The sequence below is a fragment of the Artemia sp. Qi Xiang Cuo genome, chromosome 11, assembly GCF_049724085.1.
Source record: "Artemia sp. Qi Xiang Cuo chromosome 11, ASM4972408v1, whole genome shotgun sequence".
Lineage (NCBI taxonomy): Eukaryota > Metazoa > Arthropoda > Branchiopoda > Anostraca > Artemiidae > Artemia > Artemia sp. Qi Xiang Cuo.
Genome location: NC_142804.1, coordinates 2,424,966 through 2,440,719, shown reverse-complemented (window position 1 = coordinate 2,440,719; position 15,754 = coordinate 2,424,966). Strand labels below are relative to the sequence as shown.

The 15,754-nt window shown below is 35.4% G+C and overlaps 1 protein-coding gene across 1 annotated transcript in view; it reads left to right on the top strand.

Moving 5' to 3' along the window:
- Positions 1-10,729, top strand: part of LOC148946525 (carboxypeptidase Q-like) — a 31,871-nt gene extending 21,142 nt beyond the window's left edge. The window contains exon 2 of the mRNA XM_089097132.1: positions 9,769-10,729. Coding sequence (XP_088953258.1) covers positions 9,769-10,526 — 758 coding nt within the window. The 3' untranslated portion in view covers positions 10,527-10,729. The remainder of the gene's footprint in view (positions 1-9,768) is intronic.
- Positions 10,730-15,754: the final 5,025 nt, after the last annotated feature.

Below are 15,754 nucleotides of genomic sequence, written 5' to 3'. Positions count from 1 at the left end.
GGGTCTTCAGTTATAAACAGAATTAGTTCAAAGGAAGGGGTGGGAAAAAGGGGGTGGGGGGTTATTTGCCCTTCGATCAATTTTGACTCTTAAGACCTGGACTAGAACTTCCAATTTCCAATCAAATGAGCCATCTCTGAAGTTTATACGAGAATCCCTTCCTGTCACCGGGCCCTGGGTTTTTTTTTGAAGCCAAAGTTTTGTTACTTAACCTTTCAACTATTTTTAACAAAATGGTATTTTTAACCCTTGCATATAAAGCAGCTCTGGGGGAAAATAATAAAAAATATTGAAGCTATATAAGATTTATTCATTTATTTATGTTTGCACCGGTTATCTTTATGTTTGTAACATAGCTAATTTTAATTTCTGTTTGTTCAGGGTTTTGTTTATTCTTTAACAGTAATTTCTGGTCTTTTTGAGTTTTAACTATAATAGGAATTAATTTCTGCTGGTCCTGAGTTCAATATGGCTCTTTACTCTTCTTAGAAAACTTATTTTTATGTAAAGGTTTTCTTAATTAGTAATAATAAAACATTGAAGCCTTATGGCCTTTGCTATAGACAGCTTAATTACATGCCTCTGAAAACCAAACCTGATTTTTCACACAACAATGAATGAATCGAATTCATTCTGTATCATTCTATTTGTTGATACAGAAAGAACAGTATCATTTTGATTAGACCATTTTTCGGACCATTTTTCTGTCAGAAGTAAAAGTTTATTAGTATTAAGGAGTAATTTTTTACTTCGATGGAGAAAATTGGTTAGTGATAAGAAAAACTTGCTACTTCTGACAGAAAACTTGTTATCATAACGAAAAAATTGTTACTTGTAGGAAAAATATGGTATATTTGACAGAAAACTTGTTATTACCCACAGACGACTTGGTATCACTGATAAAAAGTTGTTACCTCTATTAGAGACTTACTCGTTTTGACAGAAAATTTGTTGCTACTAGAAAAATTTTGTTAATGTTAAGAAAATACCTGTCACCCCTAGGAGAACCATAAGCGTGTTAGAGTAGAACTTTGTTAGTACTAAGGAAAAGTTGTTACTCCGAGGAGAAAATTTGTTATTGTTAAGGGAAACTTTCTACTTCTGACAGAAAACTTGTTATCATAAATGAAAAAATTGTTACTTTTATGAAAAATTTGGTATCTTTGAGAGAAAATCTTCTACTTCTAACAGAAAAGTTGTTGTCATTGATAAAAATTGTCACTTTTCAGAGAAATTTGTTATCTTTGATGAAAAATTTGGTAATATTAGAAGAAATTTGTTACTGCTTAGAAAAAAAATTGTTACTTCTAAGGGAAATTTAAGTGTGTAATTTAAGGGAAAATTGTTACTTGTAAGAAAATTAAGGTATCATTGACAGAAAACTTGTTATTTCTCACAGATAACTTGTTATCAGTGACAAAAAATTGTTACTTCTATGAGAAATTTGTTATTTTTGACAGAAAACTTGGTGTTATTAGAAAAAATTTGTTACTGTTTAGAAAATACCTATTATTTCCAAGATCTGCATTTTTATTAGTTATCAACTTTTTAGTATACTACAATTTTAAAGAATATTTTATATTGACATCAATGCTCAAATTGTACTTGTGTATTATATAGAACACAGACGAGAAGTAAAGCTAGGTCAAGCCATTAGGTCATCTTGGCACCTGTGACTCTATTAGTTTCAACTTTTTAGCATACCCCAATACTATAGCATATTTATATTGGCAACGCTGTTCATATTGTAGTTATTTACTATATAGAACACAGCCAAGAAGTCAAGCTACATCAAGTCCCATGATCACCTTGTCAATAGCAATTGTTTCCGTAGATTGATACCAATGATGTTATTCCAAATTAATATTAAATTGCCTAAGAGTTAGCACCCCCTCAGACTCACCTTAACTGGTAGGTGAAGCTAAGTCAAGTCCCATGATCACCTTGTCAGCAGTAATTGTTTCCATAGATTGATACCATTGATTTTATTCCAAATTTATGTTAAGTTGCGTAAGAGTTACCACCCCCTCAGACTCACTTTAACTGGTAAGTAAAGTTAAGTCAAGTCCCTTGATTACCTTGTCAGCAGTAATTGTTTCCATAGATTGATACCATTGATGCTATTCCAAATTTATGTTAAGTTGCGTAAGAGTTACCACCCCTCGGACTTATCTTAAGTGGTAAGCAGTTTAACCCTTTTAGCACTTTCATACAATCCAATTAAAATAATTCTCGAGCTCTGTTTCACCCTTATTATTCAATCACCAATTAAGTTGATTAGTATTAAGGAATAAGTTGTTACTTCGATGGATAAAATTTGTTAATGATAAGCAAAACTTGCTATTTCGGACAAATTTTTTTTTATCATAACTACGAAATTGTTACTTTGTTACAAAATATGGTATCATTGACAGAAGACTTGTTACTTCTAACAGATAACTTATTATAAGTGACGAAAAATTGTTACTTCTATGAGAAATTAGTTATCTTTGACGGAAAACTTGGTGTTATTAGAAGAAATTTGATACTGTTAAGCAAATACCTGTTACTTTCGTAGATAAATTTGAATGTTTTAGGTAAAAAGAATGAAGAAAAAAAGTTGAATAATTTCTGTAAAAAAAAAATTCAGTCTAAAAAAAGTGCCACTACAAAGATTATTTTTCTAATAGTAAAAGTCACGACTAAAAAATCTGTATCATTCTTATTTTGAATTCGGTAAATATTAAATTTAAATTTTTCGTGTTTTAAGTATGTTTCATGTCATTCTAAGATGTGTAAAAAAATTGGAAAAAAAAGTTAAACAAAAAATCCCAAAAAAAAGGTATAAAAAAATGGGGGGAGTGGCCCAAATTGTTGGAGGGAGGGGGCCCCTTAGAGGTTGGGATAGGGGACCCTTGGAGGTTGAGTACCTTGCTGGTTAGGGTCATTGGTGGTTGTGGTCTTTGATGGTTAAAACCCATAATCATATCACTATTTAATTTCTAAGGATTTCTAAGGATTGTTCTGAATTTCTTTATTAAATTTCTCTTCTTGGCATCTACATTTTTATTAGTTATCAGCTTTTTAGTATACTATAATTTTAAGGCATATTTTATATTGACATAAATGCTCAAATGGTACTTGTGTATTATATAGAACACAGACGAGAAGTAAAGCTAGGTCAATCCATTACGTCATCTTGGCGCCTATGACTCTATTAGTTTAAACTTTTTAGCATATCCCAATGCTAAAGCATATTTTATATTGGCAACACTGCTCAAATGGTAGTTATATACTATACAGAACACAGCCGAGAAGTAAAGCTACGTCAAGTCCCTTGATCACCTTGTCAATAGCAATCGTTTCCGTAGATTGATACCAATGATGTTATTCCAAATTAATATTAAATTGCGTAAGAGTTAGCACCCCTCAGACTCACCTTAACTGGTAGGTGAAGCTAAGTCAAGTCCCATGATCACCTTGTCAGCAGTAATTGTTTCCATAGATTGATACCATTGATTTTATTCCAAATTTATATTAAGTTGCGTAAGGGTTACCACCCCCTCAGACTCACCTTAACTGGTAAGTAAAGTTAAATCAAGTCCCTTGATCACCTTGTCCACGGTAATTGTTTCCATAGATTGATACCATTGATGCTATTCCAAATTTATGTTAAGTTGCGTAAGAGTTACCACCCCCTCAGATTTACCATAAGTGGTAAGCAGTTTAACCCTTTTTGCACTTTCATGCTATCCAATTAAAATAATTCTCGAGCTCTGTTTCACCCTTATTATTCAATCACCAATTAAGATCATTCAGAGCAGAGTTATGTCAATGGAATACCTTTTTTCGCAAATTTAGTTAGTTTACGCAAATGATAAAACATTTTATCATTATTAAATACAACTAATAATGCAATCAATTCTGGACGAGATACAAGATACTTTCAGGCTAGATGTTATTAGAGTGTTTGGCAAGTTTTGACTCAGAAACATGTTCGGCCTGGCTGTATCTTTTGTAAATACATTATTTATAAGAAAAAAAAAACGATTATCCTACCCTTCAGCCGAAAACTAGTATTTTTACAGAAAAGTCCATTAAGCCTTTGAACAGTACCAACTACTGCTACTAATAACAACTCACCGCAGCACCAAGCTGCCTGAGGCCAACACAGCTACGCACGCTCTTCCTCCACCCCAATCTATTCAAAGCCTCCCTTTTTACACCCGCCCACGAAGCTCCCATTTCCTTTAAATCTTTCTTTATGACGTCCTCCCACCCCAGACGGGGACTACCTAGATGGTTGGCTGAAAAGAACAATCTTCGGCAATCTGTCATCCTTCATCCGCACAACGTGCCCCAGCCACATCAACCTTTCTTTCATTATAGCCCTAGAGTGCGGTATTGAACCACATTTTTAGTATAGCCTATTGTTTGAAATACGGTCAGTCAGCCTGGTACCCAGAACAATGCTTAAGCAATTTCTCTGGAAAACATCTAGCAAATCTTCATCCGCTTTTCGGAGCGTCTATGCTTCAGAGCCATATTTAACCACTGTCATCACTGTAGCTTCTAATATTCTAATCTTGGTTTGCAGGCTTATCTTCCTATTCTCCCAGACTTTTTTTTAACTGTGAAAAGACACCATGAGCCTTAGCTATTCTATATTTAACATCTTCACTGCTCCCACCATCTTTACTAATAATACTACCAAGGTAAGTGAAGCTGCCCACCTGATCAATCTTTTCATTTACCAACGTCATCATTTCATCTTCACTTATTCCTAGCCTTAGTGACTTAGTTTTCCTAACATTAATTTTCAAACCAATTCTAGCACCCTGAACTCACAAAACTCTAAAACTTCATTCATTTGCTCAGACTTTCATCTAGGATGCTTAAATCATCAGCATAATCCGAGTCCACGAGACTTTTTCCTCCCCATTTGATTCCGTGATCTCCCATTGCCTTTCCTCTGCTCCTTAAAACAAAGTCCATCAAAATAATCCATATAAAGGGGGATAGAACACAACCCTGCCTAACTCCTAATTTAATACAAAACCAGCTGCTAACCTCATTTCCTACCTTAACCGCAGCAGTGTTATTCTCGTACATAGCACTAATCACTTTAATGTATTTGTCTGGTATACCATTCAAGGATAAAACCTTTACTAAAACTCTTCTATCAACAAAATCGAACGCTTGCTCTTAATCTATAAAACTGAGGACCAAAGGTGTTTGAAAACTCAGGCACTTCTCAATTAATAGCCTAAGAGTGAAAATTTGGTCGACACATCCTCTACCTCTTCTGAAACCGCACTGCTCTTCGCTTAAAACTTTGTCTACGGCATCTCTCAGTCTAAAAAGTATCATATTACTAAGTAATTCACTACCTACAGAGGCCATACTAAAACCTCAAAAATTACCACACTCACCTTTATCACCTTTCTTATGAAGTGGCTTAATTAAAATTTTCTTAAAATCATTAGGTACTTCCCCTTTTTCAAAAATCATATTCATAATCTTCAGTAACTTATTTCTAACCTCAGAGCCACCATATTTAAGAAACTCGTTTACCACCCTATCAGCACCTGGGGCCTTATTATTCTTTAATCCTTTTAGTACTGTTGCTAATTCCTCCTCTCAAAATAAATCTTCCTTCATATCCAAGGTATCACAAACTTTTTCATTTTCCTCTATATTTTTTCCTGCAGCTCTATCTCGGTTAAGCAAATCCTCAAATTGTTCGGCCCGTCTCTCTTTAGTTTTTTCCTTATCGATAATTGCGACCCAATTCCTATCTTTAACTGGGCCAAGTCCGGATTGACTTCTCCCTCTCAATTTGTTAACGTGCCAGTAGAATATTTTACTATTATGACGTCTAGCTGCATCTTCCAGATCCTCGGCAATTTTATCCGTGGCCCCCACTTCACACCTCCTTACTTCATATTTTAATGCTTTCTCCACTTTCTTTACATTTCTTTTGTTTTCATATGATCTATCACTCAGATTTCTTGTACAAATCTTTTCTCCTTTCTATTAAACATAAAGCTTTTTCACTAATATTCTTTGCTACAGTTCTAGCTTTCTTTCGTAATACACCTTCAGCAACTTCACAAATTATTTTTCTGAAATTATTCCCAACATCTTCCACATTATCAAATTTTAAATTCTTAACTTTAGCATTCAACTGCTGCTGAAAAGTTTCTATGAGATTCTGATCATAAAGTCTACCAACATCACAACTACCCGGGAGGTAGTTATCCTTCCGAAATTTTAGTTTTAAATTAACCGTTGCCACTACTAGATGGTGATCTTTACTTTTAACATCAATAACAGCACTCCTATATACCCTAGTATCTTGTATTGATCCTGCCCGTCATCGGTTTACTATAACATAATCAACAGGGTTTGCTGTCTGACCATCACGTGAATACCATGTTAACTTATGAGCCATTTTATGACCAAACACCGTATTGGTTATAACTAGATTGTTATACCTACAAAATTGCAAAAGTCTGTACCCATTACTGTTTTCTTTTCCTACACCAAATTTACCTAGGCCGGGATACCATCTATCCCTATTTCTACCAACCCGGGTGTTAAAATCTCCCAGTAATAACATCATATTTCTACGTGGGACCCTGTCTATTTGCTACTGTAACTGTAAGTAAAATTCATCTGAGTCACTAGTATCTCCGTCAGTCGGTTCTACAGGGGTGTATACAACTATAACTGATACCCTGAACTTTCTAGTCGTAAAATGAACAATTAGTATTCTATTATTAATACCTTCGCAGCCTAGACAAGACTTAGCAGCTTCCTTATTCATCATGAGTCCTACTCCCTGTCTATGTACCCCATCCTTCCTGCCTGAGTAAACAAATTCTATATCACCTTATTTCATGCTTTCTACCCCTAGGATATGAGTTTCTGAAATTGCTAATAAAACCTAACGAAATTCCTAGAAAACCTGTCTGATAAGTCATGTCCCGTTGAAACTGCACACATATTCATGCCCCCGGGCTTGTAGGTGTGAAGGTGCACACATATTCATGCCCCTAGGCTTGTAGGCGTCACGGTACTAGATAGATCACTACTGGGCTTTGTGATTAAAAAATAAAATCAATATGCAAATGTCACTTTAATTATTCATGTACGGTGAGTCAAAATCAAAACCTGAATTAATTTAAAAACGTTTAGAAATTAAATAAAAAAAGTTTTTTTTAACTGAAAGTAAGGAGTGATATTTAAACATAAAACGAACAGTTTTAAAACGAACCCCCCTCCATCTTTATGGGTGCCCATGCGTGTGTCGTCTTCATATTCGTTTCTTTGTTGTTTTTTTGTCATGGCTGGCCAGTTCGACTTTATATCTTTTATTAACCCTGTGAAAACAGTTATCATTGTTAACAGTTGGAACAAAATTCAAACTTTAGCGCAAAGCGCGAGGTATTGACTAGGGTGTGTACCCCCTAATACACGTAATAAAAATATACGAATATAAAAGTTCATTATGTAAGTTAATTCGTAAGTTAAGTATATTTATTACTAATAAAAAACGTTCGTAAGTAAAATTAAAAGTTTTAGTGCTCTTTTTAAGTAACCAAAAAAAATTGAAGGGCAACTAGGCTCCCTCCTCCGCCCCTTATCTCACAAAATTGTCCGATCAAAATTTTGAAAAAGCTATTAAGCCAAAAAAATAAAAAATAAAATCAATATGCAAATTTCATTTTAATTATTCATGTACGGTGAGTCAAAATCAAAACCTGAATTAATTTAATTAATTTAAATTAATTTAAAATATACGAATATAAAAGTTCATTATGTAAGTTAATTCGTAAGTTACGTATATTTATTACTAATAAAAAACGTTCGTAAATAAAATTAAAAGTTTTAGTGCTCTTTTTAAGTAACCAAAAAAAATTGGAGGGCAACTAGGCTCCCTCCTCCGCCCCTTTTCTCACAAAATTGTCAGATCAAAATTTCGAAAAAGCTATTAAGCCAAAAAAATAAAAAATAAAATCAATATGCAAATGTCACTTTAATTATTCATGTACGGTGAGTCAAAATCAAAACCTGAATTAATTTAAAAACGTTTAGAAATTAAATAAAAAAAGTTTTTTTTAACTGAAAGTAAGGAGTGATATTTAAACATAAAACGAACAGTTTTAAAACGAACCCCCCTCCATCTTTATGGGTGCCCATGCGTGTGTCGTCTTCATATTCGTTTCTTTGTTGTTTTTTTGTCATGGCTGGCCAGTTCGACTTTATATCTTTTATTAACCCTGTGAAAACAGTTATCATTGTTAACAGTTGGAACAAAATTCAAACTTTAGCGCAAAGCGCGAGGTATTGACTAGGGTGTGTACCCCCTAATACACGTAATAAAAATATACGAATATAAAAGTTCATTATGTAAGTTAATTCGTAAGTTACGCATATTTATTACTAATAAAAACGTTCGTAAGTAAAATTAAAAGTTTTAGTGCCCTTTTTAAGTAACCAAAAAAAATTGGAGGGCAACTAGGCTCCCTCCTCCGCCCCTTTTTTCACAAAATTGCCAGATCAAAATTTCGAAAAAGCTATTAAGCCAAAAAAAAAATCAATATGCAAATTTCATTTTAATTATTCATGTACGGTGAGTCAAAATCAAAACCTGAATCAATTCAAAAACGTTCAGAAATTAAATAAAAAAAGTTTTTTTTAACTGAAAGTAAGGAGTGACATTTAAACTTAAAACGAACAGTTTTAAAACGAAACCCCCTCCATCTTTATGGGTGCCCATGCGTGTGTCGTCTTCATATTCGTTTCTTTGCTGTTTTTTTGTCATGGCTGGCCAGTTTGGCTTTATATCTTTATTAACCCTGTGAAAGCAGTTATCCCTGATATTACGAATGCATTTGGTGTTATAATACACTTACTATTTCAGACAGGTGTTTTCCCCTCTTCTTTTAAAGTTTCAAACGTTATTGCTCTATATAAAGGGGATGGCCAAAATTATTCTGTATATGAAAAGGGCTGTCCCCTCCTCAACGCCTTTCTCACAACTCTATTTTTTAAAGCAATAAAAAACTTTAGCATAAAGAGCGAGGCGTTGAGGGGAGGGCAGTCCCTTTCATATACGGAATAATTTCTGTTCATTTTAAGTTTTACGGTCCGTACTTACTTTCAGTTAAAAAAACTTGTTTTTATTTTATTTAATTACCAAAAGCATCGAACTGTCGACTTTTATCATTTAACCGGAGGTTTTTTTTTCAGCTTACTGTCATGATGAAGAAGCTATGGCCACTGATTACTCTGTAGTAAAATCATGGGTTCAGCTCCCACTGATACGAAATCTTTCTTGATAAATTACCATCCTGCTTATGATGATTATAGTCGCAGGCAGGCTTATCATTCATGACCTACATTGCAAAGGCGTTCATGTAAATGAATTAATATTCAACTAAAAAGAAAGAAGAAAGTATCTCAAATCTCTAAGTGGGCCGTGTGGGGATGCAACACTGTAATAGTAGAACAAACTCTAGTTTCATCTAAGATTGTGAATAGTGAACTTAATGAAATTAAACGAGTTTTTTCGTTAGGGTTTATACTTACGCTAGCCTAAGGTTCAGCAGTGGGTCCCAATTACAAAATTAATTTTGTTAATTAAAAAACAATATCAGTTCATTTTCTAGTAATTAGATTCAGTTCATGTAATTAGAAAAATATGTATTCCCTTTCAGATTAGCTTTCTCAATAAGTCTCCTCTATATTTGTCCTTTCTCTATTGATTCTTTTTTTTTTCAGGCCAAAAAATAGTTTTGAGCATCAAGTCAAATTCTACAATGCTAAATCCAGTCACTTCTCACAACCTTGTAGCTGATTATAAAGGTTCTAAATATCCTGACAAAGTAGTTGTTGTGTCTGGCCATATTGACAACTGGGATGTTGGGCAAGGTGCCATGGACGATGCTGGAGGGATGATGCTGGGTCTTATTGCAGTCGAAATTATCAATCGTCTTGGACTACCAAGGCCAAAGCGTACAATCAGAAACATACTCTGGACGGCAGAAGAGCAAGGTTTACTTGGTGCAGAGAAATATTTCAATCAACATCAGGACGAGTTGAATAAATTCATTTTTGTCATGGAATCAGATTCTGGAACATTTGATCCGCAAGGTTTGCAGTATACAGGAGATAGACAAAATGGCGAATGTATCATCAAAGAAATTGTGTCAATGCTTGCTCCTATTAATGCTTCCAAGTACGAATGGACCTCTGGAGCTGTCAGCACTGACATAACTCATTTCACCGATGCTGGTGTTCCAGGTGCTGGTTTGTGGGACCCAGACGAAATATACTTTTACTTCCACCACACAGAAGGCGATATGATGACTGTTGAAGACCCAGACGCTCTTGACAGAGCAGTGGCACTCTGGACTGCGACTGCATATATTATAGCTGATTTGAACAACGATTTTCCTCGATCTAGTTCAACATATCTTTATTCACCTTCGATTTTGTCTTTGATACTTCTCATTTATACATTTAGGAAACTATTATAGTTGATTTATTGGAGAATAGCCTTTTACTGTTGTATTTGTAATGCTTATATACGAAATTCCCAATTAAAGTTACCCAGTTAAAAACAACTCCTCTACTAATTAACGTGGAGGAAATGGTGTTGTTATTTACTTGTTTTTGCTTATAATGTATCCATGCTAAAATAAAATTAGCTGATATTCAAGATCAGGAGTATATAATCTGCAGTCTTATTATAACGATGATTCTTTAATCGTGTCGACTCCACCTAATATTAGCCAACAGCTTTACATTCAATATCAATACACAGGCAAAAGTAGTGTCAGACGTATTAAAACAGCATGAGAAGTGTATTTTGTAAGGTTTGCGCTTTGCAGACACATATATTCATAACATAAAACACAAAAGGGACTAGCAATGGCATATTTTCATCTATAATTCACATGTATGACTTCTTTTGCATCAAAGATCCCAGATAGTCGATGAAGTCATTTACATCGTTAGTAAGAGTATGAAAAAAAAAAATCATTATCTGAAGCCCAAAGTACCCTAAGAGGCACTGGTACTTGATACAAGGCCGTACCCAGGATTTTTTTTCGGAGGGAGTTTTACTCAAATATAGTTTTTCGGGAGGGGGGGGGGTTACACAAAAAAAACTTAAAATCTGCATACAAAATTGGTTTATATCAATTTTTGTTACGTTTTTATGAGTCAAACAAAGATTTCGCGGGGGTGGGGTCAAACCCCCCTAACGCCCTCTTCTGGGTACGGCCTTGACCTGATATTCACTTCGGTTGGAAGGGAGGCTGCCAAATCCCATGCGTCTCAGTTGTTTATAACCTTCCCTATAATTTTTGATGCTCAAGCATAATTCACCTGTCTCGTGTGTGTTCTCAAGCTAATATATATTTAATTGTGTCTGTTAATAATAAAGAACGTTCTTGTTCAATCCCAAAACTCACTGAAAGTCAAAGTTGAAAAGTTAAGCTGAATAGTTAATCCAGAAATTCAGAATCAAGCTGAACTGTAAGCTTCTTAGAGCATTGATGTTTAGAAATCATGCGTTCTTCAAATTTTAAAGTATGACCTTTCCCGTAGACTCTATGGTGGCAATAAAAAAAAAAAAAAATAGAATTCCTATTCAATAGTTTTTTAGAGAGTAATTTCAAAATGATTAGGTTCGTGACAAGGGATTTTGAAGGCCCGCCATTTTCGGACTCTAGAAATGCGCAACTTTCAGCCTAGTTCACGCTTCTTAACAAGTTCGGTTGGGAGTCGTTGTCCCTCTCTAGTAGATAATGATAAGATAAATTCAGTATACAAGTCTTTTTAATGAAATTGTTGATAATAAATTACAACTATTCTAAAAAAGGGGTGATAAAAAAGAAAACTTACCTGGGCAAAAAACATTCAAAGAGCGAACCTTGTTAATAGTAATTGAAAATCAGTTATGTTAAAAAAATAGATATACTAAAGATTCTATTCTTCGTTCTAATTATGAACATTATAATATTTTAAGCTCAAAATTACTGAGATAAAGCTACTAGCATTGGAGCATATTCCATAGATTTCGAAAGCCCAGGGATAACAAAACTCCATAACAAGGTTGTTATTCTCCACAGCAAGGTTGTTCACAACAGGGTTCTGATTCGTCATGTTCTATAACAAAACAACAATATTGACTCAAATACAGGCAAAACGTTTTCGATGCAAAATTCTGAAAGAACAGTGTAGTTAGAACAACTGAAAAACCTTGTATAAGTATTCTACTTTCTGCGGATAAACGGCTGCACTTTACCTTTATATCTCAGCGACATACTTCATGCAGGGTGTGCGCGTAACTGAACCACTGTGTAACTGAACCAGAAGCAACTGAACCCCTGTAACTGAACCACCGTGTAACTGAACCACCGTGTAACTGAACCACCTTGCAACTGAACCCCCGTATAACCGAACCCCCGTGCAACTGAACCCTCGTGTAACTGAACCACCGGGCAACTGAACCCCATTTAACTAAACCCTCGTGTAACTAAACCCCCGTGCAACTCAACCCCATTTAACTGAACCCCCATGTAACTAAACCCCCATGTAACTAAACCCCCGTGTAACTGAACACCCGTGCTACTCTCCCACCGTACAACTGACCCACCGTGCAACTGAACCACCGTGCAACTGAACCACCGTGTAACTGAACCATCGTACAACTGAACCACCATGCAACTGAGCCCTCGTGTAACTGAACCATCGTGAACTGAACCACTGCACCAAAGCAGGTAATGAACCTTTTTCAAACCAAACGATAAACAACTACGAGCGTAGAAAATACCACAAAATAAAAACAATAAAATAAGCAAAGTGTTAAAAAAATTACAGTATGTAGACGGTGAGAGCCGCCGTCTACCCCCCCCCCCCCAAAAAAAAACAACAACAAAACATCCCTTAAGGAAAATACCCTGCGAAAAAATAACACCTCACGGAAAATACCCCCCCTCCCAGAAAATAACAACCTGTGGAAAATCCCCCCCCCCAAAAAAAAAACCTCTTGCGGTCGGTTAGTCTCCAATCACTTTCGGCTTATAAAAAAAGACTAGAAATGAGTAGAGGAGGGGGTGCCAGTCCGGACGGGAGTCCATATATGGGCATAGAACCACGTGGTTTATGGTTTTTGTCAGTGAGAATGAAAAAACAGGAACTTTCTCACATTTATGTCTGTTTTCTTGGATGGTTATGTGTGTTGGTCGATTTATTTGATGTTTTTCATGGATGGTTATGGATGTTCTTATGGTTTTTGTCAGTGAGAATGAAAAAACAGGAACTTTGTCACATTTATGTCTGTTTTCTTGGTTTTTGTCAGTGAGAATGAAAAAACAGGAACTTTCTCACTTTCATGGTTTATTGAGTCATTAATCAAATTGTTTCCGGGCAAGGTTAATTAATGTCTGACAGATGACGTCAAGTTAATTAATGTCTTTGATGTATTTCCAAAGAGAATGTTTCCGAGGCAAAGGTTAGATCACACATGACAGATGATGTCATGATTGATTGATGGACATGAAAGAGGAATTAATTTTTTGTTTCTAAGGAGAATTGATTTGACACGAAAGGGAATTAATTTGTTGTTTCTAAAGAGAACTGTCTCCAAGCGAATGTTTAGATCTTAGCGATGAAGAGATTGATTCACGAAAGGGTTTCCAAATAATTTGAAATGTATCAGCGCAGAGATGCCAAACAAAAGGAACACGCTGAAAATACGTTTAGGGATTATTTGGGCGAAACCGTTTCAGTCATTTTATGGCATTATTTCGGCGAAACAGTTAGAGACATTTTAAAAGATGATTTAAAAGATGATTTTAGAAGAGGATTTGAGGGTGGAACTCTGTGGTCGTTATAATACACAAGTTCCATTTGAACAATGTTGTGAGGTCCTCTACCAAAACCCCAAAGGGTTATAATCCCCCGACCCCAACCCGGAAGGAAGCCCCCGGTGCTCCAGGGGCCCCCCAGCTCCCCAAGCCCCCCCGGGCCCCCAAAGACCCTCCGGGCCCCGCAATACTTTTCAAAAGGCTTTATTATATCTTTTCAGAACAAGTTCTTTTCTTAATATACTTCCTAAACCCATTTTACAAGTTGAAGGATCTATACTTTTCACCTACAACTTCACTTTACAGCTTTTGAATGCTCCAAAACCAAGCAATACTTTTCAAAAGGCATTTCAGAGCAAGTTATTTTCTTAATGTCCTTCCTAAACCCATTTTACAACGTGAAGTTCCCATCCTTTTCACCCACAACTTTACTTTACAGCTTTTTGGATACCTCAACTCCAAGCAATACTTTTCAAAAGGCATTTCAGAACAAGTTCCTTTCTTAATGTCCCTCCTAAACCCATTTACAAATTGAAGTACCCATCCTTTTCACACACAACATTACTTCACAGCTCTTGAAGGCCACAACACCAAGCAATACTTTTCAAAAGGCATTTCACAACAAGTTCTTTTCTTAATGTCCCTCCTAAACCCATTTTCCAACTTGAAATACTTATCTTTTTCACCACAACATTACTTTACAGCTTTTTGGATACCTCAACACCAAGCAATACTTTTAAAAAGACATTTCAGAGCAACTTCCTTTCTTAATGTCCCTCCTAAACCCATTTTACAAATTGAAGTACCCATCCGTTTCACACACAACTTTACAGCTTTTTGGATACCTCACCACCAAGAAATACTTTTCAAAATGCATTTCAGAGCAAGTTCCTTTCTTAATGTCCCTTCTAAAACCATTTTCCAAGTTGAAGTACCAATCCTTTTCACCCACAACTTTACTTCACAGCTTTTTGGATACCTCAACACCAAGAAATACCGTTCCAAAGGCATTTCAGAGCAACTTCTTTTCTTAATGTCCCTCCTAAACCCATTTTACAAGTTGAAGTACCCATCCTTTTCACCCACAACTTTACTTTACAGCTTTTTGAATGCGCCAACACCAAGAAATACCTTTTAAAAAGACATTTCAGAGCAATTTCCTTTCTTAATGTCCCTTCTAAAACCATTTTCCAAGTTGAAGTACCAATCCTTTTCACCCACAACTTTACTTTACAGCTTTTTGTATACCTCAACACCAAGAAATACTTTTCAAAAGACATTTTAGAGCAAGTTCCTTTCTTAATGTCCCTTCTAAACCCATTTTACAAGTTGAAGAATTCCTCCTTCTCACCCCCAACTTTACTTTACAGCTTTTTGGATACCTCAACACCAAGAAATACTTTTCAAAAGGCATTTCAGAGCAAGTTTCTTTCTTAAAGTCCCTTCTAAACCCATTTTCCAACTTGAAGTAGCCATCCATTTCACCCACAACTTTACTTTACAGCTTTTTGGATACCTCAACACCAAGAAATACCTTTCAAAAGGCATTTCAGAGCAAGTTACTTCTTAATGATCCTTCTAAACCCATTTTACAAGTTGATGTACTTATCTTTTTCACCCAAAACTATACTTTACAGCTTTTAAGATACCTCAACACCAAGAAATACTTTTCAAAGACCATTTCAGAGCAAGTTCCTTTCTTAATGTCCCTCCTAAACCCATTTTACAACTTGAAGTACTTATCTTTTTCATCCAAAACTATACTTTACAGCTTTTTGGATACCTCAACATCAAGAAATACTTTCCAAAGACCATTTCAGAACAAGTTACTTTCTTATTGTCCTTCCTAAACCCATTTTCCAACTTGAAGTACCCATCCGTTTCACCCA